Source organism: Caretta caretta, chromosome 4 (genome assembly GCF_965140235.1).
Source record: "Caretta caretta isolate rCarCar2 chromosome 4, rCarCar1.hap1, whole genome shotgun sequence".
Lineage (NCBI taxonomy): Eukaryota > Metazoa > Chordata > Testudines > Cheloniidae > Caretta > Caretta caretta.
In genome coordinates, this window is record NC_134209.1 from 134,068,613 (window position 1) to 134,096,372 (window position 27,760).

General features: G+C 41.3%; 1 protein-coding gene across 11 annotated transcripts in view; it reads right to left on the reverse strand.

Annotated features, from left to right (window-relative positions):
* Positions 1–27,760, reverse strand: part of RNF4 (ring finger protein 4) — a 50,074-nt gene that overhangs the window by 20,700 nt on the left and 1,614 nt on the right. For 3 of the 11 annotated variants that reach the window (XR_012668215.1, XR_012668214.1, XM_075128086.1), the window contains exons 2-9: positions 25,174–25,242; positions 24,060–24,077; positions 13,259–13,426; positions 12,602–12,722; positions 9,816–9,895; positions 8,119–8,128; positions 2,067–2,232; positions 1,688–1,797 (exon numbers count right to left, since the gene is read on the reverse strand). Coding sequence is in view for 9 of the 11 variants with exons in the window: in XM_075128086.1 (XP_074984187.1) it covers positions 1,689–1,797; positions 2,067–2,232; positions 8,119–8,128; positions 9,816–9,895; positions 12,602–12,722; positions 13,259–13,318 (546 nt within the window). In the remaining 2 variants the exon portion in view is untranslated. Of the gene's footprint in view, positions 1–1,687; positions 1,798–2,066; positions 2,233–8,118; positions 8,129–9,815; positions 9,896–12,601; positions 12,723–13,258; positions 13,427–24,059; positions 24,078–25,173; positions 25,243–27,033; positions 27,058–27,760 lie in introns of those variants that run through there. The other 8 variants (XM_075128083.1, XM_075128082.1, XM_075128085.1 and 5 more) reach the window with 5 other exon arrangements.

Consider the following 27,760-nt stretch of genomic DNA (forward strand, 5'->3'; position numbering starts at 1 on the left):
AAATGTGTCTCTATAGGTTTTAAATCTAAAACTATCAGGGGAAGACAAGAGAGGGCTGCTTAATCTTGAAGTCATCAGCACCCTCATTCTCCTCTCATCCCCTTCTTTTGGGAATCAGTGGGCATTAGTTCTTGAAGGGCCCAAAAATTTAAAAGCTCTGCAGGATGAAGGATCCTTTTTGCATTTGTGGACATTGAAAGAAAGATTTATTTTCAAATAATATGGAAAGCCTGTGATACTGTAATTATATTTCTATGATACACTGAAGTTTTTATTATAATCTTGGCATATTCTAATCAAAGAAAGGAGGAAAATGAGAACAGCTAAAGTGTATTTTATTAATTATTGCACATTAGCTTAATTCAGCAACTCAAATTGGGATTCCGATGGTAGACAGATGACTAGATTCAGTCTCAGGGCTGTAATGACATTAAATGATTCTTGTGATAAACTCTATGTGTACCCTTTAAGCACATATTCCTTGTTTTACCCCAAGGTAAATGTATATGAATTATGCTTGTACCTGGGTATTTAAAGAACTAGCTGAAGCAATCTCATGGAGGATGGGTGAGGTCCCAGAAGGTGGGGGAGGGAGGGAAGAAAAAAAAGAATTATATATATATATATATATATATATATATATATATATATATAAATAAATAAATAAATAAATAAATAAATAAATTCTAAGATAGATACTATAAGAGGACCTGCAGAGTTATAGCCCAGTCAGCCTAACCTCGATATCTGGAAAGATACTGGAACAAATTAAACAATCAATTTATAAACACCCGACGGATAACAGGGTTATAAGAATTAGCCAGCATGGATTTGTCAAGAACAAATCATACCAAACCAACCTATTTTCCTTCTTTGGCAGGTCTAGTGGATATGAGGAAGCAGTTTAAGTGATACATCTTGAGTTTAGTAAGGCTTTTGATACAGTCCCAACATGACATTCTCATAATCAAACTAGAGAAATGTGACCTAGATGAAATTATGGTGGGTACATAACTGGTTGAAAGACCATACTCAGAGTAGTTATCTATGGTTTGCTTTTAGCAATGTCAGACTAGGTGTGTGTATCTACTGGGGTTCTGGAGGGGTCAGTCCCGAGTCCAGTACTATTCAATATTTTCATTAATGACTTGGATAATGGAGTAGAGAGTATACTTATAACATTGCGGATGATGCCAAGCTGGGAGGGGTTGCAAACACTTGGGAGAATAGGATTAGCAGGAAAAGTGACCATGACAAATTGGACAATTAGTCTGAAATCAACATAATGAAATTCAATAAAGATAAGTAACAAATACAACAACAATTAAGAAGGAAAAATCAAATGCACAGCTACAAAATGGAGAATAACTGGCTACACACTGGTTATAGTGGATTACAAATTGAATGAGCCAACAATGTGATGCAGTTGAAAAAAGGCTAATATTTTGGGTTGTATTAACAGAACTGTTCTATGTAAGACATGGGAGGCAACTGTCCCACTCTACTTAGCACAGCTGAGGCCTAAAATGGGAGTACTGTATCTAGTTTTGGCTGCCACACTTGACAAAGATGAGGAGAAATTGGAAAGAGTTCAGAGGAGAGCTGTAAAAGGCATAAAAGGTTTAGAAGAAAAATCGTGGTGGGTATTTTTACTTCCCGTAGGACATCAGTGAAAATAGTTACCTACCTCACTGTGGTCCTTGAGCTTTGTATGAAAGAACAATGCTGTAAGTTACAATTTGTGGCTTTTGATTAGCATTTCCTCTTGCCACTTCTCTAAATTGTGTCTTCAGTTGACTTGTAATCCAAAAAAATAAGCCAGGTATCATTGTCTCCATATTTAAATATATTATTCCATTTTTTCCTTATTTCAATAGCAGCTTTAATATTCCCATTCTCTCATAAATGAGAAGATATGAAACTTTAGAATAGGTTAACAGTGTCAAAAAGGAGACTAAGCCACATACAGGATGCCACCACACTACTCTTTTTCAGTATGACAAGGTTTTTGATTTTTTTACATATTACATTTTATATGTCCACAGGAAGTTGCATAGGGTACATACCTTGAACTTGCAGTTTCATCCTCCAGTGTTTCTAAATCTCCAGACACCTTGTTTGTTACGTATACATCATTATCTCTTGATTCATCTTCATCATCACTACTTAATACACAGCTGTCAGATTGCCGTTGGCTTCTTAACCCTAGATTTCTCCGTTGACGTTGATTCTCTACAATTTAATTTTGTTAAATTAGGTGTATTTCCAGGATTTATAACGTTATTTCTCCAATGCATTAAATATGCACTGTTATAGGACTATTTAAATGGACAAATCTGTATTTAGTTTAACTGTTTAAAAACAAGTTTACTTGTGAAACTTAATACTTCCAGCTACCCCAAAAAATACAGAATTGTATACTAAAACAGAATTTAGTCTGCTAATTTGCTCTTATTCCCAGAAGAACAGATATGGATCTTAGGCCTTTTCTACATGGGTAGATTTACCTTCACAATTATGCCAGTACCACTGTAGTTATATTAATGTATTATGCAGCTAAATTTCCCCATATAGACAAGTCCTTAGATTTGGCATCCTGTCACACATGTGAGAAGGAGGCTGCATTAAGCAGTTATTGTAAATAAATTAAAGTCTTCTTGGGGAAGAGGCAGGGGCTAACTTTACAACTAGCACAGCAAAAGTAAGGGATAAGCAATAAGAGAGCTTGGATAGCAGCATGCAGGTGGCTTTTTTAAAAACAGCATAACAAATTAGGAGTGGATGATAACCTTGCGGATTATATAAACTGCCTAAATCTAGGCTATTGGCTCCAATATTAAGTTGCAGCTCTTAAGGATTATCCATATGCACCACAGAGCCTTATTCATGTTACAGGGTTTTTAAGATATATTACAGATTTTGCTGGTAGCACTGTTACCTAATGCTTTCCTTTATAGATCTTATTTTCAGTTGTTTTTATTGCCAAACTAATCATTTGGGCTGAATTTTCCCATTCCATGCGTCTGATTCTGGACGAATATTTTAGAAAATTTCAGCAAAACAGTTTGACTATTTCTGAAAACAGGTTAGGGAACACAACCTTGAAGATTAAAAAAAAACTGTACACAGCTTCACTGAGAAACTCTATTGCCTTCATGCTTTGGAGTAGAGTATTGACATTTCACTGTGGGAGGGTGTGTGTGTGTGTGTTTGGTCACTGGTGTCACCAGTTTGGCTTTTGCCAGCTCAATGAACAATACACCCAAGTTTGTCCAATTTATAAATTTCTGAAAAAAAGTCTGTTTGCACATGCTTAGCAGAAGCTTGTTAGAGTTGGTACCGGAACTCTCAGGAGATTCCATTTAAACTGACCATACTTCATGACTAAGGCTATGAGTTTGTCATGAATTCCATGACCTCCGTGACTTCTGCAGCGGCAGGTGCAGCTGGCCCAGGGACCACCTGAGCAGCTCAGGCAGCCCCTGGGCCAGCCACACCAGCTGCTACTGGGGCAGTCTCAGGCCACCATGCCCTCCACCCCCAGCAGCAGCAGGAGTTCGGATGTGTGAGGGGGCTCAGGAGTGGGGGTTGGGGCATGGGAAGGGGTGAGGGCTCTGGGCAGCACTTACCTTGGACGGCTCCCCGGAAGCGGCGACATGTCGCTCCCTCAGCTCCTAGCTCCGCACGCTGCCTCCACCCACAGGCACCGCCCCCATGGTTCCCGGCCAATGGGAGCTGCAGAGCTGGCACTTGGGGAAGGGGCAGTGCGCAGAGCTGAGGGAGGGACATGCTGCTGCTTCTGGGGAGCTGTGAGGAGCCACGTAGGGAGTCTGCAAGCCCCATCAATCCCCATAAACTCCAAGCAGGGGGTCCTGCCCACTCCCCAATAAACACCCGCAGCACTCCCTGGGTCCCCCCACCCCGAGCACCCATGCAACACCCTAGACCGCCCCTCTTCCCCCAATATTTATTCAGGGGTATATAGTACAAGTCATGGACAGGTCACGGGCCGTGAATTTTTGTTTACTGCCCATGACCTCTCCATGACTTTTACTAAAGGTTATTTTTAGTCACGGGTATCTTCTTCATGACCACACAGCTCCAATGTGCTGACTGAACTTCCCATAAGCCATCGGCAGTTATCTCAAATTGCAGAATTCTGTACTGTGGATCTAAAGGGTCCTATCCTGTTAATGATGCAGTTAGGGACCATAATGGTCCCCAAAAAATGGAATTTTCTTGTTTGCCTTTTTTAAAATGTAGAAAATGACATAAAAACACGTCAAAAGAATGACAATGTTACAAAGTCAAGTGCTCAATAGTTCGGAAATGCCAGAATAAAGGTATAACCTTAATTCTGTCCCCTTCTGTACTCACATTATGATTCCATGCTTTTTCCATAGGATGTCTGCCTCAATCAGTGCACAGGAAAGACTGTGCTCACTGAATAAGCAGCTATTCAATATTTATTTTTACATGCATCATAACATCTTATTTATGACACTTCCTTTATATCTTGCCCTACATACAAAATGCTAAGTTTCATCATGGTCTTTTTCCATGACGCTCATCACGGTAGTATTGGTGTATGTCTCAAATGTTAATGAATTTGTCTTCACCAAATCCTGGTGAGATAAGATGGTATTATTGGCCTTATTTACCAGGAACTAAGGCAAACAGAAATTAAAGTCAAGAGCATCCACTAATTTTGGATAAGAACAGCCATACTGGGTCAGACAAAAGGTCCATCTAGCCCAGTACCCTGTCTTCCGACAGTGGCCAATGCCAGGGTCCCCAGAGAGAATGAAAAGAACAGGTATTCAAGTGATCCTTCCCCTGTTGCCCATTCTCAGCTTCTGGCAAACAGAGGCTAGGGAAATTATCCCTGCCAATCCTGGCTAATAGCCATTGATGGATCTATCCTCCAAGAATGTATCTAGTTCTTTTCTGAACCCTGTTACAGTCTTGGCTTTAACAATGTCCTCTGGAAAGGAGTTCCACAGGTTGACTGTGTGTTGTGTGAAAAAAATACTTCCTTTTGTTTGTTTTAAACCTGCTGCCTATTAATTTCATGTGGTAACCCCTAGTTCTTGTGTTAGGAGAAGGAGTAAATAACACTTCCTTATTTACTTTCTCTATACCAGTCATGATTTTATAGATCTCTATCATATCCCCCCTTAGTCGTCTCTTTTCCAAGTAGAAAAGTCCCAGTTTTATTAATCTCTCCTTCATATGACAGCAGTTCCATACCCCTAATCATTTTTGTTGCTCTTTTCTGAACCTTTTCCAATTTATCTTTTTTGAGATGGGGCAACCACATTGGCACGGAGTATTCAAGATGTGGGCGTACTATGGATTTATATAGAGGCAATATGATACTTTCTGTCTTATTATCTATCCCTTTCTTAATGATTCCCAACATTCCATTCAGTTTTTTGAATGCCACTGCACATTGAGTGGATGTTTTCAGAGAACTATCCACAATGACTCCAAGATCTCTTTCTTGAGTGGTAACAGCTAATTTAGACCCCATCATTTTATATGTATAGTTGGGATTATGTTTTCCAATGTGCACTACTTTGCATTTATCAACATTGAATTTCATCTGTCATTTGGTTGCCCAGTCACCCAGTTCTAAGAGATTCTTTTGTAGCTCTTTGCAGTCTGCCTGGGACTTAACTATCTTGAGTAGTTTTGTATCATGTGCAAATTTTGCCACCTCACTGTTTACCCCTTTTTCCAAATCATTTAGGAATATGTTGAAAAGGACTGGGCCCAGTACAAACCCCTGAGGGACACCACTATTTACCTCTCTCCAGTCTGAAAACTGACCATTTATTCCTACCCTTTGTTTCTTATCTTTTAACCAGTTACCAATCCATGAAAGGACCTTCCCTCTTATCCCATGACTGCTTACTTTGCTTCAGAGCCTTGGAAAGGCTTTCTGAAAATCCAACTACACTATATCCACTGGATCCCCCTTGTCCACCTTGTTGACCCCCTCAAAGAATTCTAGTAGATTGGTGAGGCATGATTTCCCTTTACAAAAACCATGTTGACTCTTCGCCAACAAATTATGTTCATCTAACAATACTGTTCTTTACTATAGTTTCAACCAGTTTGCCTGGTACTAAAGTCAGGTTTACCATCCTGTAATTGCCAGGATCACCTCTAGAGCTATTTTTAAAAATTGGCATCACATTAGCTATTCTCCAGTCATTTGGTACAGAAGCTGATTTAAATGACATGCTACAGACTATAGTTAGGAGTCCTGCAATTTCACATTTGAGTTCCTTCAGAACCCTATGGTGAATACCATCTGGTCCTAGTGACTTATTACTGTTTAATTGATCAATTTGTTCTAAAACCTTCTCTAATGACATCTCAATCTGGGATAGGTCCTCAGATTTGTCACCTAAAAAGAATGGCTCAGGTTTGGGAATCTCCCTCACCTCCTCAACTGTGAAGACCAAAGCAAAGAATTCATTTAGTTTCTCCACAATGGCCCTATCATCCTTGAGTGATCCTTTAGCATGTCGATCGTCCAGTGGCCCCACTGGCTGTTTAGCAGGCTTCCTGTTCTTATGTACTTAAAATTTTTTTTGAGATTACTTTTTGAGTCTTTGGTTAGCTATTCTTCTAACTGTTTTTTGGCCTTCCTAATTATATTTTTACACTTCATTTGCCAAAGTTTACATGCCTTTCTATTTTCCTCACTAGCTTTTAAATTCCACTTTTTAAAAGGATGTCTTTTTGCCTCTCACGGCTTCTCTTACTTTGTTGATTAGCAATGGTGGCTCTTTTTTGGTTCTCTTACTATGTTTTTTAATTTGGGGCATACATTTAAGTGGAGCCTCTATTATGGTGTCTTTAAAAAGTTTCCATGCAGCTTGCAGGGATATTACTTTTGATGCTGTACCTTTTAATTTCTGTTTCACTAATCTCATTGGTAGGATGCCCAACTTGAGACCCAAGGACCTGATTTTTCACACTATTCAGCATTTTATAGCACTGGGTATATTCAGAATAGAGGTTCCACTGACTTCAGTTGCAGCTGAGAGTGTTCAGCACATCCAGGAGTCAGGCCTCAACTATCACAGGTTGGGCACTTAGAAAATGAGCACACTATTAATGGCCACCTTTGTAAAATTTGGTTTAAGTAAATTCCACAGAATCAGATAAAGGTGGAATAGAATCAAATACTCCAGGGCAGCATTCAGTGCCATAGATCACGAGATTATCCTCTCTCCCTGGAGTCTTCTGCCTCATTCACTACATACATTTCGATTTCTGAAAGGCAAGAGGCAAAGGTCCAACAGACAACAGCATAATTTACCACTTAACCTTGATTCATTCCTGTTCATCATCATTCAGTGCACTGAATGAGACAGAGGTTCTGTGGAAAATGTATAATCTGATCAGGTAACTGAAAACTATCATACCTATGAACAAGGGGAGTGAAGAAAGATTGCACGGACAACTGTACTTTTGGCATTTCCTGACTTTGCAAACTTAATGTTCTTTTAAGTTTTGTGTCTGTAATATATGGAGTATTGAAATGAGCATTTCTCTATAAAGACTTTAGCAGAAAGCCGTAGTAGTGTCCCACCACATGTACATACACCAGGGGACTGTGAAGTCCAATTGGAGGGAGCATTTGAGATTTTGGCCAAGTTATTGCAGACCAACAAATTATTATATCTTCAAGTTTATTCTATTTTCCCAAACTATATCCACTACCATGTGTGGTAAAAGTGTTGAGAATTGTATCAAGGGACAAGAACAACATTGGGATTATTTCGTGAGATAAGTGCTGATACAGCACATTAAATCTTCAGGCTTTGTATTAAACTAGTAGTATAAACCCTGGGAGTGTTTCCTTAGCATGAGTACGTTGATTACCAGTAATTAAAAACAATACATTTGATTTGGTTTCACTGACTAGTTTAGTTTGACAATATAAGCAATATATGCCTGAAGACAAACAAGTGAGACAATTTTAAAGGGAGGCTGGTGGAAAGCATATTCTTGGTAGCAAGGTGTGCACATACCATACAGCATTACAAAATGGTCACAATTCTGTTATCAGTTGGGAATACATGAAACATGACTACTCACCTTCAACAATCTTGTATTAACAAGAGGGAGAGAAGAGAATAAAAAACCACAATTAGACTTTGTTGTGCACATATATGCATTATAGACAAACATCTCAAAAGACCATAGCTATGTTCATTCTTATTTGTTTGTAGTTGTATAAGCAGAGCCAGGAGGCATGAGGTAGAGCAATAATCATGTGAATTGCTGGAAACATGTCACCAGCTCTGGAAGTCAAGCTAATGGTGTTGGCCATGCACCCTCATGGAAGATAACGTAAAATCTTGTTGTGACTTAACAGTTCATCACCCGTACTACGGTAACAGATGCAAGCCATCAGTACTGTAGTTTGTTTTAAGTTGCAATTCTCAGTCAATATTAGGATTGAAAGCTCAACAAATTTAGAACCCCTTCAAAAAGGGATTAATTTTCCTCAGACAACTTGTGTGGGATTTTCAGAACTACTTCATTGACCTAACTTTATCACTTACATCAACAGGAGCAGAAATAGGCCAATGCTGAGTACTTTTGAAAATCCCACCCTTGTATCTCGTTCATCCGATAGCATTTTTTTCCTGTGCAGTTTGACTGCATCTACAGTGTACTATAACAAGTTTCTCAGTTTCCCATTAAACCTGAGTGCTGTATCATGAAACATGGTTTCTGTGCAATTGATATTGAATTTTGGGCTTTAAGACTTTTGTTGTAGTAAACTCTTTTTCCATATCTATATAGGTGAGCTTTTGTCTGTCGCATCGTACTACAAAAAATATGGTCAATTTAAAAAAAAAAAAAAAAACAAAAAACCCCACATAAAGTTCAGCTCATTAGTCCATATTCTGACACCTCAAAAATGGCATATTTTCAAAAGTGATGAGCACCTAGTTAATGCATGTTCACAAGGCAGGACACTTAGGAAGGTGTCAAACTAAGGACCAATGAGCTGAACTTTAGGAATCCATTTTAAAGTTTTGGTCTACCATCTCTTTTCATTATGTCCCCAATTCTGGTCAGACTGACATTCAATATATCCATTTTGTTTGATGCACATATCTTGAAACAATGATAGTAGAAAATCCATTTCAATAAAATATTATTCAACATCTTAAACCCACAATCTTCCACATTTCTTTACTTCAAGCAGGTTACCAATATGCCCTTTCAGAAAGTCCTGACTATCCTCCACAAGTGCCTGACACAGTAGCGAAGCAAGTTTCCTCAAAGCGTTCGATTTAAAGTAACACTGACAGTACTCCATTATCGTTTAGGAACATGCACTGAGGGCGGTCATCATGTACACTATTCAGAACTGTGTGTTCAAGAACAAGAAATGGGCAGTTTTCAGTTATTTAGAACTTTTATTTTTTAATAAAAAGCCTGATATGTTATCATTTAAACACAGATGAAATTTGTGCTTAAAGAGGGACATTACTGACTCTAGTTTGCATTTTTATATGACATTTCACGAAGATACTTTTCAAGGAGTGCACTGGTATAATCCCTGTAAGATGTTCTAGTGTGGGAGATGCATTATACAAATAATGGCTGCTGGGTTTACCTACACCATCAATGCATTACCTTTATCAGACCATTTTGATAACATAGTCTGGGATATCTAATTGTGGCTTTAGTTGCCTTCCAAGTTCTAACCTCTAAGAAGCACAGCATTAACCTAATTTGACCAGAGTATTTCGGTAAGTGCACCGACAGTTACTTACCACAACAGAATCATTGTGAGTTAGATCAACTACTACAGGTTCAGAAGATTCACATGTGAGATCTACTACTTCTTCACCAGCTTAAAAATACAATGATAAGAGTCAAGATCATGCATGTAGAGCTGTATAGCACCTGCCACTCCACAACAAGAGTCAGGCATGAACCGACAGAATGCTACCATTTACTAAATGCTGATAGTTTGTGTTCCCCACCCTTCTCCTTTAAGACAGACATTGAACACTTCTCTCAGGCTCTCGACCCTCATTAAAATGCTTGGAGAGTTAATACTACTTTTGCGTGTCTTGATTTGCAGCAACAGAGAAACTGCAGCGGTTGTTCTCCCCGGCCCCCCACGCCGTGCACACACTTCATTTTCTTAAACTTTTTTTGTGTGATAACTTGTGTGAGGCAAGTATCAATAAAACTGGATGTATTACTTTAATACTGTGAAGAGAGGAACACTGTTTCTACAGAAGTTTATTTGGTAATACCCAGGAATTTCCCCATCATCATGCTTTAAATGTTCTGACTTCAGGTATTCCCTTTTATGAAGGCCTGCATGAACCTTCAAATGCACTGTCAAATAAGAGAAGGTGCAATTCTATCACTTTCTAGACACTGCTGCTTACTTTGCCTCAAAAGATCTAACAACGAATCTCTTCCCCCAACATCTCGATTGTCCAGTGGCACAACTGGGTGTTTAGCAGGATTCCTGCTTCTGATGTACTTAAACATTTTTTTGCTATTACTTTTTGAGTCCTTGGCTAGCTGTTCCTCAAATTCTTTTTTGGCCTTCCTAATTATATTTTTACACTTCATTTGCCAGAGTTTATGCTCCTTTCTATTTTCCTCACTAGATTTTAACTTCCACTTTTTAAAGGATGCCTTTTTGCCTCTCACGGCTTCTCTTACTTTGGTGTTTAGCTGTAGTGGCTCTTTTTTGGTTCTCTTATGCTTTTTTATTTTTGGGTATACATTTAAGTTGAGCCTCTATTATGGTGTCTAAAAAGTTTCCATACAGCTTGCGGAGATTTCACTTCTGGCGCTGTGCCTTTTAATTTCTGTTTAACTAACCTCCTCATTTTTATGTAGTTCCCTTTTTTTAAATGAAATGTGACAGTGTTGGGCTGCTGTGGTGTTTTTCCTGCCACAGGGATGTTAAATTTAATTATATTATGGTCAATAATACCAAGCGGTCCAGCAGTATTCACCTCTTCGACCAGATCCTGTGCTCTACTTAGGACTAAATCAAGAATTGCCTCTCCTCTTGTGGGTTCCAGGACCAGCTGCTCCAAAAAGCAATCATTTAAGGTGTCAAGAAACTTTCTCTCTGCATCCTGTCCTGTGGTGACATGCACTCAATCAATCAATGCAGGGACAGTTGAAATCCCCCATTATTATTGAGTTTTTTATCTTAATAGCCTCTCTAATCTCCCTGAGCATTTCATAGTCACTATCACGATCCTGGTCAGTTGGCCAGTAATATGTCCCTACTGCTATATTCTTATTATTAGAGCATGGAATTACTATCCATAGAGATTCTATGGTACAGTTTGGTTCATTTAAGATTTGTACTTCATTTGATTCTACACTTTCACATGAAGTGCCACTCCCCCACCAGCACGACTTGTTCTGTCCTTCCGATATATTTTGTACCCCTGGTATTACTGTGTCCCAGTGATTATCCTCATGCCACCAAATTTCTGTGATGCCTATTATATCAATATCCTCATTTAATATGAGGCACTCTAGTTCACCCATCTTATTATTTAGACTTCTAGGATTGGTACATAAGCACTTTAAAAACTTGTCACCTTTTAGCTGTCTGCCATTACATGATGTAATTGAATGGGACTTTTTTTTATTTGACTGTTTCTCATTGATCTACTTGTATTTTTATCATTTTCCATCCTTTCCTCCTTACTAGAACATAGAGAATCTCCATTAATAGATCCTCCCCTTAGGGATGTCTCTGTCTGAACCATGTGCTCTTCCGCACATGTTGGCTTTCCGCCAACCCTTAGTTTAAAAACTGCTCTATGACCTTTAGAATTTTAAGTGCCAGCAATCTGGTTCCATTTTGGTTTAGGTGGAGCCCATCTTTCCTGTATAGGCTCCCCCTTTCCCAAAAGTGTCCCCAGTTCCTAATAAGTCTAAACCCCTCCTCCCTACACCATTGTCTCATCTATGCATTGAGAGCCTGCAATTCTGCCTAACTGGCCCTGTGCATGGAACTGGAAGCATCTCAGAGCATGTTACCAAGGAGGCCCTAGACTTCAATCTCTTACCTAGCAGCCTAAATTTGGCCACCAGGACCTCTCTTTGCTATCCTTCCCTATGTCGTGGGTACATTCAGAAGGCTAAGAAAAAGCCTCTACATTTCTAACGCTGTTGTGCTACTTTTTTGAGAAACAAGTTGTCTGAAGGCCTCTATCTTGAAGAGTCCAAGCCTGAATAATAGTAGACCAAATTTCTACCCATCCTCTAAACTGTTTAGGATTAGGAAGTTAGATGGACACCAATATTCTGTACTGGCTATCCTTCAATGAGCATTTCCCCCCCTGCCCCCCTTTAAGAATTGGATTTGGAAGCTTTACTTTGATAAAAGTACATCTGAACAGTGGGAGGCAGGAGCCTGGGGGGGTGGGGAGACAGGGGGGACTGCAGGCAGAAGAGGTGGGGAGGGACCACCCCCAAACCCATAATCTGCCTCTGCATGTGAACTGGGCTCCCAACACTCCAGAAGCAAAAAATTTTTCTTTTAAATGGAAAAAATAAGGCTTACCGCTTTCTTCAAGTTCTATTGGCTCTGCTTCTGAAGCCATTTCTGTCGCTGAAGCTACCAGTCTGTTTCGTTTCTGAGTTTGCCTAGAATTGATGGCTCCTCCACGACGTTTTCTTTGAGTCTAAGAGAGAAAAGAATATTTGTTTGTTTTTTAAAGCTAGTATTAATGCAGACCTGATCTTGATAGAATGTTTTTAATTGCTGCTAACTGCATACATGGTTTTGTACAGATTCATTCCAATATCTGAATTGGAAACGCCAAAGTAAAGGCATCACCACAATGCTTCTTACCAGTTGGGCCAGGCAGGAAAGGTGCTTTCTGTGATCACTGGTGATCAAGAGGGCTATTTCATGATTACATCAACTGTTAGATTCAAACTGACTTCTTCAGTTAGTTTGGACAAAAACAGGACTATTCCCCAACATTAAGGGTGTTTATTTATTTGAGTAATACTAACAATAGCTAGAGATATTAAATTTAATCAGGATAGAATATGGGATTACATTGCATCTTAATTTACTTTTATTACAATCTGTTTTCTTCAGGTTGTTCAGACCACACATTATGTTTTGAAATGGCACAAGTGGCTACAAGTCTAAAAATGATAAAGAACTAGATAATCAGTTATGCATTTACTTCATTAAGAAAATACTTACTGTGCTCATGCTGTTTCTTGAATATAAAATACAGAAAAAAGTAAGAGGTACAGATACCATAAAATAAACTGCAAGGAGGCTACAATTTTCAACGCTTTATATTTCTTTAGGAAGTATATAATTAAAAGTCCAGATTTTTCAGTATCTTAGAATGTTGCTCTTCCAAACCTATAAAGAAAAGGAGAGAGAAGATTACCTACCTGTAATTCTTGCTCTCCTAAGTACAGCCATCTCTACGGATTCCCATTTTTGAGTCAACGCTTCTTGCATGAGACCAGTCAGGAACTCCCATAGTTTAAGATTTGAGCCTCTGAGGCATCCAAAGGTATGTCTCAAAAACTTGCTATGCTCTCCTACTCCCAACACCTACAATCCAATGTCAGTTTATTATTGTATTGGGAAAGTACCTAAAAGCCCAAATGAGGTTTCCTTTGAAACAAGAAGTGGCAATTCTAAGGCCTGGTCTACAGTATGCGGTTATTTCGGAATTAGCTGAGTTACTTTGAAATAAAACTGATTCCGTCCACACGACCAAACCAGTTTTTTCGATTTAAAGGGCTCTTTAATCCGATTTTTGTACTCCACCTCAGCAAGTGGAGTAGCGCTAAAATTGAGATCGCAGTTCCGGGTTACAGGTACTGTTGACACAATTCGACGTTATCGGCCTCCGGGAGCTATCCCAGAATGCTCCCTTGTGACCACTCTGGACAACACTCAACTCCAATGCACTAGCTATGTAGACAGTAAAAGCCCCGGGAAGTTTTGAATTTCCTCTTTGGTCACCATCAGCACAGTCCACCATCACAGGCAATTGCAGAGTCCACCATCACAAGAGACCATGCAGTCCCGGATTCGCAGATGAGCTCCAGCATGGTCTGAACAGGAGGTACTGGATCTCATCGCATGCTGGGGAGACGAATCTGTTATGGCAGAACTACGTTCCAAAAAAAAGAAATGCAAATACGTACGCTAAAGACTCCAGGGCCATGACAGAAAGAGGCTACTCCAGGGACACACAGCAGTGTTGTACAAAAATCAAGACGCTCAGGCAAGCGTACCAAAAAGCCAAGGAGGCGAACGGGTGCTCTGGGTCACAGCCCCATACATGCTGCTTCTACCATCAGCTGCATGCAATTATGGGGGGGTGACGCCACCACTACCCCATCACTGTCCGTGGACACCTGCAAGGGGGAAGTAGCACGGAGCGAGGAGGATGAATTTTTGGAGGACTAAGAGGAGGACGACGGTGCACAGGCAGCAAGTGGGGAATCAGTTTTTCCCTCGAGCCAGGAACTATTCTTAACGCTGGAGCCAACAGCCTCCCCCCACTCCCAAGGCATGCTCCCGGACCATGACAATGGAGAAGGCACTTCTGGTGAGTGAGAGCTTGATCGGAACCACGCGGTGGGGGGAAACCCAGCTGCACCGGGCTGTTCGCGTTTAGGTTAAAGGGCTCGTCCCTGCTCAGAGCCTCATCGGAGCCCCGCAGTAGGTGAGTGTGTGGGGGAGAGGGTGTTGTGTGAAGCGATCATCCTAAAGAGACCACAGGCCCTCCTTTTATATGGCAAACCCACCAGGCATTGCTTGCTATGGGAAAGGGGGCCCGGAAGTTTGAAAGCATTGAAATCAATGCAAAAGAAGCAGAATCCCGCATGCCCCTAGTGCTTGCCCGGCCGCATGTGGCGGCTTACTCACACCAAAGTGGCAAGCACTTCAGTAGAAGAGGCAAAATGTGACCTTGTACAGAAAGAACATGTGCTGTGTACAATGAATTGCCTGTTTCATTGAGAAACAGTGTCCCCTTTGTTCTCTAAAAATGTATCTTTTAAAATACTACCCTCCCTTTTTCTCCTCCTGCAGCAGGTGCAAATGTTTCAATGTGGTCCCTATCTACTCCATTCCAGAGGTTGGCCGGCCTAGATTAGAAGGCGGAAAAAACCAACTCGGGACAACATATTTGCCGAGCTCATGCAGTCCTCCTGCACTGATAGGGCCCAGCTGAATGCGTGCAGGCATACAATTGTGGAGTCATGTAAAGCGTTACATGAATACGAAGAGAGGAGGGATGTGCGCAATGAGAGCAGGCAGGATGCTACAGTCAAGCTCATGGGGGAAGCAAACTGACATGCTCCACTATATGGTGGATCTAATGTGGGAAAGGCAGCAAGACCACAGACTGCTGCTGCAGCCCCTATGTAACTGCCCTCCCTCCTCTCCAAGTTCCATAGCCTCCTCACCCAGATGCCCAAGAACAGGGTGGGGGGAGTTGGGGGGAGGTGGGCTACGGGGACCCACACAGTCAACCCCAGAGAATTGCACAAGCAGCAGAAAGCTGACATATCCTAATTTTTTATTTGGTTTCTGGACTTGTCCTTTCCTCCTCTTCCACCCGCCCAACCCAGTACCTCCCCTCCCCCGTCTCGCTTCTGATTTCTCTCAATGTTTTGTGCAACAAATAATAAAGAATGTTTTTTAAACAATTGTGACTTTATTTCCTTTCATTATATATATATATATATATATATATATATATATATAAATAAATAAAATGTATGGTGGGTAACTTTAAGAGAAACAAACAACCGTCACACTGTACCCTGGCCAGTCATGAAACTGGCTTTCAAAGCTTCTCTGAGAGCCCTGCTGCGCTCTTCTAATCACCCTGTTATCTGGCTGTGTGAAACTGGCCACCAGGCGAGTTGCTTCAACCTCCCACCCCACCATAAAGGTTTCCCCCTAACTCTCGCAGATATTGGGGAGCACACAACAAGCAGCAATTACAATTGAAATACTGGTTCTGCTGAGATCTAACCGAGTCAGTAAACTGCACCAGCGCGCTTTCAAACGTCCAAAAGCACATTCTAGCACCATTTTGCACTTGCTCAGCCTAGAGTTGAACTGCTCCTTACTACTGTCCAGAGTGCCTGTGTACGGCTTCATGAGCCATGGCATTAAGGGGTAGGCTGGGTCCCAGAGGGTAACTATAGGCATTTCAACACTTCCCAGACCAGAAAATTACTGTTGGGCATAAGTCCCTTCCTGCAGCTGTTCAAACAGACCAGAGTTCCTGAAGATGCAAGCTTCATGCACCTTTCCCGGCCATCTCACATTGATGTCGGTGAAATGTCCCTTGTGATCCACCAGTGCTTGCAGCACCACGGAAAAGTACCCCTTGCGGTTTATGTACTGGCCGCCCCGGTGTTCCGGGGCCAAGATAGGGATATGTGTTCTGTCTGTCGCCCCGCCGCAGTTAGGGAACCCCGGCGCATTAAAGCCATCCACAATGGTCTGTACATTTCCCAAAGTCAATACCCTTGATAGCAGCCAGTCAATGATTGCATTGGCTACTTGCAGCACAGCAGCCCCGACAGTCGATTTCCCCACTCCAAACTGATTCCCAACTGACCGGCAGCTGATGGGCACTGCAAACTTCCACAGGGCTATGGCCACTCGCTTCTCATCTGTGAGGGCTGCTCTCATTTTGGTGTCTTTGTGCTTCAGGGCAGGGGACAGCAAGTCCCAGTTCCATGAAAGTGGCCCTACGCATACAAAAGTTTCTCAGCCACTGGGAACCATCCCATACCTGCAACATTGTGTGGTCCCACCAATCTGTGCTTGTTTCCCGGGCCCCAAATCAGCATTGCACAGCATGAACCTGGCCCAATACCACCATGATCTCACAATCGCCACATGCTGTGCTTCTAGGAACATCCGGTCCATGTCCTCATCACTATCGTAATCCCACTGTCGTCGCTTCCTCGCCCGGTTTCGCAGGTACTGCACATACTGCTGGATAATGCGCGAGGTATTTCCAACGGTCAAAACTGCAGTGGAGATCTGAGCTGGCTCCATGGCTATGGCGCCTGCACGGGTAATCCTGGAAAAAGGGCATGAAACATAGGAGAGCAGAGTGGCAGCGGAAGAGGTGCTGTTCAGTTCACGATAGCCAAAAAAAGGCAGGAAATGGTTGTCTTCTGTAGCTTTCACAGAGGAAGGAGCCCAGGACAGACAACGTGGAGAAGCTCCGTAGCACATCAAGAGCGGGAAAGCAGAGTTGGCAGCGGAAGCGTTCAATAAGGAAGAGAAAGTAGATACTAGAGATTACATAGGAAGATGAGAGGAAGTGCTAGGTAGATTCATAGCAGCAGGAGAGCAGCGGTGCACCATCTGCTGAAAGCAGTATGGCATCTGCACGCCAAAAAGGCGCGAAAGGATTGTCTGCTGTAGCTTTCACGAAGGGAGGAGCGACTGACAACACACACCCAGAAACACCCGTGAGAATGTTTTTGCCCCATCATGCACTGGGAGCTTAACCCAGAATTCCAATGGGCGGCAGGGACTGCAGGAACTGTGCGATAGCTACCCACAGTGCACCACTCCGACATTCGATGCTAGCACTGGTACTGTGGATGCACTCCGCCGAATTCACGTGCTTTAGTGGGGACACAGAAGACCAAATGTATAAAATTGCTTCCGAAAATTCGAATAGAATAATTTTGAATAATTTTGTACTGTAGACGTACCCTTAGAAGGAGCAAATTATGTGTGCATACAAATTACAGAACCACCAAATTTGAGGGCAGAGTCAGGGTTGGGGACTGTTAATCCAAAACTGACCATCTTCAGCAAGCAAGTATTACAGACAAGTAATTATCTTTTCTCCAGGAGATACCCATCTCCAGATTCAAATATATGGAAACTGAATAGCTACATGTGGGTGTCTCCAAAATAAAACAAATGGAACCCAGAAGTTGCAGCTTACAGAAGGAAAGAGAATGAATAGCCTGGTTCAAACATGAAAACAGTAGCATTTCTTTTTTAGTGGGAAGGATAAGATATCTCTTCCCATGTTTTAAAACCACCACCCAAGTAGTAAGCAGAACGGCTAAACCTCCTGGTTAAAAAAAAAAAAGTGGACAGAGATGTTTAATAGACTGCTGGCTAAGACATTTGGGCATCCCTAGAAGGATTCCGTAACAGAACCTATTCCCTTAAAATTATCTGAATTTAGATGTGTGTCTTGATGTCAGAACAAAGCAACGGTTTGTCCATAAAGATAATGACATGGCTGCTCTGCCTGTCTCTGGCATTAAGGGGTTGAATTTAGCTGCCAAGGTTGTTCTGCCCCAAAATGTCATTATAGCTTGGCAGCAGTTCAGCTATTGTTCTTGTAGTAATAAGTGAATCTACTGCATTACCGTCAAATGAAATGAGCTAAACTGACACTAATCTGCACCAGATTAAGCTCAGCGACCTTGATTCTGGTCCTTCAAGGCCCTAGTTGTTTCAGACTGCCTTGAAGGCTACATGATGAGCGTAGAGGAGCTCAGGAGTGCTTTTAGGCATGCTGCAGGACATGATGGTGAATTGCATCTGGACCAGATGGCACATCCCATGTAATTCAACTATATATAATTACAGGGTATCATCCAGCTACAGACTGACTACTTCTTCAGGCCATTAGGTTATCTTTCAACAGACCTGCAAATGACCAAAAAAAGGTGGCAGGGGAGGAGAGAAGGGAAAAAAAAAACCAACAAAAAACACATGCTTGCAGCATCAATGATCCATCAAGAAAGACTCACACAACCTCTCCAGACCAGAACGTTCATTAGACAAGATGCAATTTCAATGCAAAATTCTTAAGAGTAGTTGCGAGGAACCCAGTGTGTCATGGCCATACTTCTATATCTAGTTGAGATGAGTGCATCTTATGTGCTGAAAAAGCATCTTCTACACTGCTTAAAGATAAGGGATAAGCAAAGCAACTGGGATGACATCAGAGAGGTGAACAGCAAAAGCTATCTAGAGTCTTTATTGGCTCCCATAACTATAGTAGCTGAGCTCCAGACCAAAAGCAGAACTAGGGGGAAAAAACAAACCAACAAAACAAACCAACAAACAAACGAAAAAAACACCCTGATTTCAATCGAGCGGGACTGGGAGCTATCACAGGATGGTTGCCGGGAGGATTGTCCCAAATACAGCAATCCCTGTCTTGGAGTCTGATGATGGAATACTGGTGACCGGTGGCTTCAGTCCCCCAATATTCCCAGGATCTCTACTGAGCTCTTGGCGGCATGAAGGGTTGGTCTAGGCGTTCCTGCCAGGGAGGCTGGTGCACTGGTGGGTCTGTGCCAGGCTACCGGTGAGGTATGCCTCGAATCCTGCTGTTAGTGCCCAATGCCCGGGGACCGAAAAGGGTTCTGCTGAACTTGCCTCTCTGGCACTGAGGCGTGACGACTTTGGGCGGCAGGCAGTGGCGGGACATCCCTCATGATGGGGAGCGGTGCGAAGTTGGACCTCTGCTCCAGTGCCGGAGTGAGTGCCGACTCCATGCGAAGCGCTCTAAGGTGGTTGTCATATTCCTTTTTTAGTCCTGGGTTTGAAGGACTTGCAAATATGACACTTGTCGCTTATATGCCCTTCGCCCAAGTATCTAAGACAGCTATTATGGGGATTGCTGACGGGTATGGGCTGTCTGCAGCAATCACACGGCTTAAAGCATGCCCCATCCCCAGGCTGAGTGCCGTTCGGGACTAACAAAGGCTTTAAAAACTACTATTAAGGGTAACTAATTCAACTACTAACTATATACAGCTAAATTACAGGTTCTGCAAAGTTCACAAGAATGGAGAAGAATTAATGTTAGCCGAAGCAGAGGACGTTCCAGCACTGTGATTGGCAGGAAGAAGGAACTGAGAGTGGGGGAGCTGGTGGCGCCCCTTATATCGCACCATGTGAGTGCCACTCCAGAGGGCCCTAGAGCTGATCCCCTATGGATACTGCGAAGGGAAAAATTTCTGGCAGTGGTGCATTGGGTGAGTGCACACACCTAATACGGAATGGACATGAGCAAGCACACAAAAGAAGAAGAATAGGTATTGGAGAGTGGTGTACCTAAGGCACATCTGCAGTTGCCATAGGATCAAATCTGATTACCTTTGGGAATTCCTCCCAGATCTCTCAATGGAAGCAGAGTTGACAATCTGTATCTATAGAGATGGCTATATTTGGACAACTACTGAGAAACTGTCTCCATATCACAGTGGGTCAGCACCAACACAAGCCATTCAAGATAGTTGAACTCAAAAGGAAACAAGTTCCAAAACCCTATCATGCCTATATTTTTAAAGTCCACATTACACTAACTTTTAAACTGACATGCAGAAGATACCGATTCATGCCAGCAGAATAGTAAAGCTTGCATCTGTAAAACTGTAGGCAAGCTTAATTAGGAGACATTTAAAGATTAAGCGCTAACATAATTTAAAGAATCTTCCTTGGTTTCTGTTACACCTGCAAAGTTCAGATTGGAGTCCAGTTGCTCACTTTCTTCTGAAGTCTACTCTTTGCAATTATTTGGACTTCTAAGTGTCTTTCAATTTAGGACTAATTATTTGAGTAGATACACTGATATTAGCTAAGACTTCCAAATATGCACTCAAAAGCAATATAAATACAGTTTATTCTGAAACACTCTTCAGGAAAACTAGAAAAAAATATCTACCTATTAACTCATACAATAGCACTCTTAGTAGTAATATAGGTTTCCCTCTGCAAATTTGTGGTTAACAGAATGATAAATAAAAATTCAGTTGCATAAGGTTATAGTTTCCTGTTACGTTTAATGATAGCTTCTTCACATTGGGTAAGATCTTTTTCCCTCCCCTCTATACAACCTTGACTCAAACAGCAAAGTACCAGAACCTTACAAACCAAAGATAAAAATGCAGCATTATGATTCATCTTTAGTACTTCACCAGTGCTATGCAAGTTTTCATAACTACAAAGTGGAGAAGCATTGCTACAACAGCCAAAGGTTAATTTTTTGGTAAGCGTCTTATTTGATAAAGTTCTCTGAACACAGATTAACAGTATACAGCTTTTCCATTTACAGAAGCAAACCCTACAGTTAAGGTTACATATGGAATCTCATATGACTACAACCCCATTTTTTCTCAGAATGTTGTAAAAAAAATTGTTCTTTGGGGGCTATAACTTTTCTTGCTTGGTTTTAACCCCAAAAAGAAGAGCTGGTTTGTGCAGTTTTGCCCCTTGATACTGAATATTAGAAATTCAGGCCTTGTCTGCCCTGGAAGACTAATGGATTACCAGAGAATAATTCATGACACCAGCAAATCCATGAAAATTAAACCTGACTAACTGAAGAGTGGCGGTTTTTAAAATATTATTTAAAAGTCTGTTTTATTTAACAAATATTTTTACACGAACACCTAAAACAAACAGTTGAAAGAAAAACTGAACAGTACGCCTTCAACTAAGGGCCAAGAAAGTAATAGTCCATATGCATAGAGTCCTCCATGTCAAAATTCCAGCAAGACCAGACAACTGCTATTTCTAAGGTTAAATAAGCAGAAAAATACCTTTAAAACCCCACTTTTTGTCTGTTTATATATCAGAAAGAAACAAGTGTACAACCCCAAATTCTCTTTTGTGGGTCATCTTCAGCATCAGAACAAGGTAAAACTGTGGGTATAAACAAGTTCAGACTGGAGATTTTAGGATCTTGGAAATCTTTGCTCCATTCAGCAAATTCTAACTTCTTGTTTAAAAATATCTATCTAAATCTTCTGCAAACAGTCTCTGAATCATGTATAAGATTCTTAGCTGCCCAGTTTATCCAGATATGCAGAAAGCCATCTACCTCTAAGCATTAGATGGTTGCATGAACTCACTCTAGTCCTTAAAGCAAACAATCTCAAAAGGATCAAGTTAGTGAAAAGAATAAGCAGTAACATGATTTTATAAAATAATATATGGCACAGGGAAGATTGATTGGGTGCATCTATTGTAGGAAAACCAAGGCCAAGATTTAAAGCAGTGGGTCCCTGAAGTTAAGGTCTTGAGCAAGTAGCCAGATTTTCAATAACTTCAATGGGAGCTGCTAGGTACTCAGCACTTTTTAAAATCAGGCAAGTGACTAAAAAAAATTTTTTTTTTAAAAGCCTACACTTTTAAGCTGCTGTTATTAAGTTTTGAACATAAGAACGGCCATACTGGGTCACACCAAAGGTCCATCTAGGCTAGTATTCTGTCTTCTGACAGTGGCCAATGCCAGGTGCCCCAGAGGGAATGAACAGAACAGGTAATCATCAAGTGATCCATCCCCTGTTGCCCATTCCCAACTTCTGACTTTTGGCCTAAGGGAAAGCTGAGAAAACTAAAGTTTAAGAGACTGCATATGTAACCCACAGAGTTAATTGCCAAGAGATGTCATAGCAAAGAACTTAAAAAGCAAGATTAGACATTTATTCTAATATCCAATACTAGATAGGATGAAAATGGATATTAATATTCACGGTGCATGACAGACTATCAGTTTTCCCCATAGGTCTCTTATTGCCAAACTGACCATTATGCTATATTATTTTAGGTCCATAAGGATTTTTTTATCCATAAGTGTTAATTTCATTGTACACACACAAACTGATGGAAAAAAAATACTTCTACCAATAGTTGAAACTTATAAATAGGCAAAATAAGAAAAATGCTGCTTGAGAACTTACTGGAGTTTTATTTAAGGCTATTTACTTTGTATATTTCGACATATGTTGACAATTTGTGTTTTAAAGGTTATAAAGTTTTAACTTTGAGTCTCAACATCAACTATTATTTAATATTAGAGAGACAAGGTAGGTGAAGTAACAGATCTCTCTCTTCCTTAGATCCAGGAAAGGTACACAGCATCTCAGCTAAATACAAGGTGGAACAGATTGTTTAGCATTACTAGTTAACACTTTAAATGTTCCCTTGAAATGTGTGAAGTGGCCTGTTAACACCCCTCCAGTCACAGGGAGGGAAAGGAAGAGGGGGAGCTAGCTGTGGGGAGGGTTGGGTTAGTGAGTTATAGCTTGTTGTAATAAGCCATAAACCCAATGTCTTTATTCACTAGCGAAGTAAGCTGCATCATAGAACAGACCACCCAAATACACAGAGAAAACCTGCTTATTACAGAAATAAAAAGCTCTCCTACCCCTAGTTGTCGCCTAACACCCCACACTAGAACCCAAATAGCTACAACCCATACTTACTGGGGACCCCATCCTGAAAGAAATCTTTCCTGAACCACCTCTTCTGGCCTTCAAACAACTCCTCAGCCTCTCCAAGCTCATCATCAGAAGCAAACTCCTCACAAACCAGGACACACAAACTCCAAGCAGCATCAGATCTTGCCAGAACAACAGATGCAAAACCTGCAGACATATCTCTACTGCTACAATGATCAACACCTCCCACAACACTTTTTCAAGATTCATGGGTCCTACACATGCATATCACATGTGGTGTACCTCATCCAGTGCATTAATTGCCCTGATAACAACTGTGAGCCATGATGATTAGAGAGGTGTTAACAGGCCAGGCCTTATGACTAGACGGGTGTTAATGGGCCACTTCACCTCAGATGGTCCCTTACATATGCATCAGCTAGTTATGCTAGCTTTCAGAGTAACAGACGTGTTAGTCTGTATTCGCAAAAACAAAAGGAGTACTTGTGGCACCTTAGAGACTAACCAATTTATTTGAGCATAAGCTTTTGTGAGCTACAGCTCACTTCATCAGATGTTATGCTAAACAATCTGTTCCGTCTTTTACTTAGCTGTGACACTGAGTACGTTTTCCTGACTTGAAGAAGAGCTCTGTGTAAGCTTGACTCTCACCAACAGAAGTTGGTCCAATAAAAGTTATTACCTCACCCAACTTGTCTCTCATATCCTGGGACCAACACAGCTACAACACCACCGCATACAACAATGGAAGTTATTAAATATTGTCTGACCTTTAGTATTTTCTGCACCTGTGAAAATAAATTGATAAAAATAAAAAAAATGCTTAAAAAACAAACATGAAAAATAAAATTCTGCCAAGCGTAGTTATTTTCTTAAAAACATAAAAAGACCTTCCCACTGAAGCATCTGCAACTGTCCAGCAGAAGAGATGGACCATTGGTCAACAGACAACTATTACATTCTCAATTGTACTGCCTTCATGAGCACTTTCAATGACAACTTTAAACTCAGTTTCTTCCTTTCACAACAAGGAAGAGAGAGGTAGAGGGGAAGTTAAATGTGAAAAATTATGACCCCAGTCCTGCAAAGACATATGCACCCACTAATAGGGAACTGCTCATAGCGTGGGATTACTTGGTATGTAAGATTTACGCACATGCATAACTTTTGAAGGACTGTTGCCTAGGTTAATAACTAAGAAGAGAACATCTTCAAGTGGAGTTTTACCAGAATTTTATAGTGGTCTGGTTTGTAACTTGTGGGGGCCCTAAGGATTTCATTATTATTTCTCTGTGGGAACTGCTTTCCTAGATATTTTAATACTGAACAGTTGCTCTCCGTTCTTTTCTACCAGCAATGTTTTCTTGGGTCCACTCAAGAAGCTATTGCATCAGGGCCAGGATTAGGTTAAAGTAAGCAGATAAAAGTAGGCTACAGCTAAAAACACTAGTTTGTAACTGAAGGTAATGCTTTTGATGTATGTTAGGCATCAGTTTTAGGTTGAAATGGTTTGCATTGAAACATAGTTGGAACTGCAGTTAAAGGTCACTTTGGTGGCTACATTGTATTATTGGGTCCATTGAATAATGTGTATGTTTTATTCTGCGGTTGAAGCTACTCTACAGATATACTGATGGGGCTAAATAAATTTTCCTTAGAAATATTTGGGAAGGCAGGGAGTAGGTTGCATGATGTCTTTGTACTTTCACAGGGGGCAGGGACTACTGCTCACATAATAGGGTAGCTTCATGAAGCAACACTTTAGAAAAAGTCATTTGAGATCCCTGTGCCTCCAGTTGGGGAAAATACTCTGAAGGGGAAGCATGAGTGTGTGTACACACCCGGGTCGAGGAGGAAGATTACATGCAGTCTCCAGCAACATACCTGTCACAAAAGAATTCAGGACACTAGTCCCCTTTACAAAGCTTCAGCACGTCAAATAAAAATGCAGACCTAAAAAAAAAAAGAAAAAAAAAAAAAAAGACACTGAATTTTAACTTTGTCCCAGGTCAAAGAGTTACAGAAATTAACTGATGCAGAAGATGCGGATATCTGTGGATATAAATTGGTATCCATGGAACCACAGGGCAGCAGTGAAAGGAGCCAAATGTGGAGCGGCTGCTGCTCCAGGAGCCAGTGCCCTGCGCCTGCAGCTCCTTTGGTGCAGCTGTACCACCCGCAGCCCCGCCCCAAGCCCTTCCACGCAGCTATCTGCATCTCCCCTCTGGGGGCATGCGCACCGCATGAACACAAGAGCAAGACCAGGGACAGCTGCTGGTGAACCTGGGGCCCACCTCAGTGGGTGGGGCGGGAGGCAGTACTGCTGTGCTGGAGGAGCTGTCAGCGTGGGGTGCTAGCTCCTGGGAGTGGCGGCCCCCACGTTCTGCTCCTTTCGCCGCTGCAGTTCCCAGAAGTGCCCTGTGGTTCCGCTCATACCGATTAATATTGACTGATATAAATTTGTATCTGTGCAAGGCTCTAAAAATTTGAGCAGTCCACCTCTGCCCATGTTGTATTAAATACTAAAATAACCTTGTACTCCAGTTCTCTAGTTTCACAAGGAGCCCTGGTTAAAAGAACTGGTGGGGCAGGGCGGGGGGAGAGGGGCTAGAATCTTAAAAAAGACATGAAACCTTTTTTATATGTGAACATGTGGAACACTCCTTTTCCAGGTCATCTAACAACCAGATGCATAATAGAATATTGGTCTGGAACCCAAAACAAAAAAGTAGTTTCAAATTAATCAAATTGTTGGTGCATGAAAGGAATGTCTAGTTACATAAAATGCCTGGCTGTTTCTAATACAGCCTTGGTAGTTGTAAGTTCCTAAAATTGGCTTTAAAGAGGACTTGCAGAAGCTGAAGTTTCACTTCTGGTGGTGGGGTTTTTTGGTTTTTTTTTCTTCATTTGGGAGAACTTTCTATAGGGATATGAATGTAACTGAATACTTTTGATTTTGGCACAGAAATATACTATTAGTCTCAGTAAAAAAGTGGCATGTAGACAACGCTCAGTTTCTAATTTATGAAGCTTAAATGATTCTGAGTTTTTGATAAACCTTGACCTAGAAAGAAAAGCAGTTGTTTAACAGACTACTGAATATCTTTAACCTTTCATTGCATCTCATAGCAAAATCTGTATTAAATTGTAGGATGAGGTAGTACAAGGAAAGCCACACCACATTCCTCCCTCAAATTCAAGAGTTCGCCACACATTGCTACTATTGTTGTCTTACAATCCTTCTGTAGTGACTTTGTTACAGCTGCGTCATGAATACGCTACAATTAAAACACTATTCTGACTGACACAGAGCACAGTTCCTGCTAGCTAAGTGCTATTTCCCTGACAGTAGGCCTTGTTTACACTAGAGAAGGTTTTACAGACTATTTCTTCTATTAATACCACCAGTTCAGTTCCACCAGCATTTACAACACTGGGATGCATACTACTAACATTTTAGGGACCTTGTCAATCAGCCTTGCTCTGAGTGGTTAGATGACATTGCTTAAAATGCTGATGGCTCATCTATGCTATGGACTTGTCTACACTAGGAATAAAGGTGTATTAACACAAGCATTGAAACCCAAAGTAGACTAGGCAAATTTTAACATGTTAGCTGGTCAGGTTTCAATGTTCAGTTAAAATGTTCAATCTGTACAGGAAGAAAAGGAGTATTAGTGGCACCTTAGAGACTAACCAATTTATGTACAGGGTTTAGTAAGACAATGTACAAAAACAACATACCTGACAATCAGGAAAACATGAAATGCTAATGCCTCAGCCTTGGAGATTTCACCACCTCCTTTCTTGATCACTTTGACCACCACCACGACCAACCTGCCCATCACTCAGGCCCATAGCCTGACTTGAATCTCTCTCTAGGTCCTCATATCCAAGATATATCTAAATATTGCCAATTCTTTCTCTGTAACATCTCTAAGATATGGCCTTTCCTATCCATCCACACAGCTAAAACTCTCATCCAATCTCATCTCGATACTGCAACGTTCTTCTCACCAGCTTTGAAAAATGCAATCTTCCCCCACTCATACCCATTCAGAATGCTGCTGCAAAGATAATTTTCCTAGCTCATTGCTATAACCATGTCACCCCTATCTCTGAATCCCTCCACTGGCTCCCCCTTCTCTGTTGCATTTCCCAAACCTGAAGATGAGCTCTGTGTTAGCTCGAAAGCTTGTTTCTCTCGCCAACAGAAGTTGGTCCAATAAAAGATATTACCTCACCCTCCTTGTCACTCTGATATGATACACAGTCAGTTCAGGAGTTGATCAGGAAGGAGCAATAACCACACCCCCTTTCCCTATGGCATGTGAGGGAGCAGAACCAGGACTGAAGGGGTGGGGCAGTGATCCCTACAAGCCCAATTCCCTCCGGGCCATCAGGGAGGGAGAAAACAAGATAAGGTTAATGGGGGCAATGGCCTGACAGACCCCTCTCCCTCTATGACAAT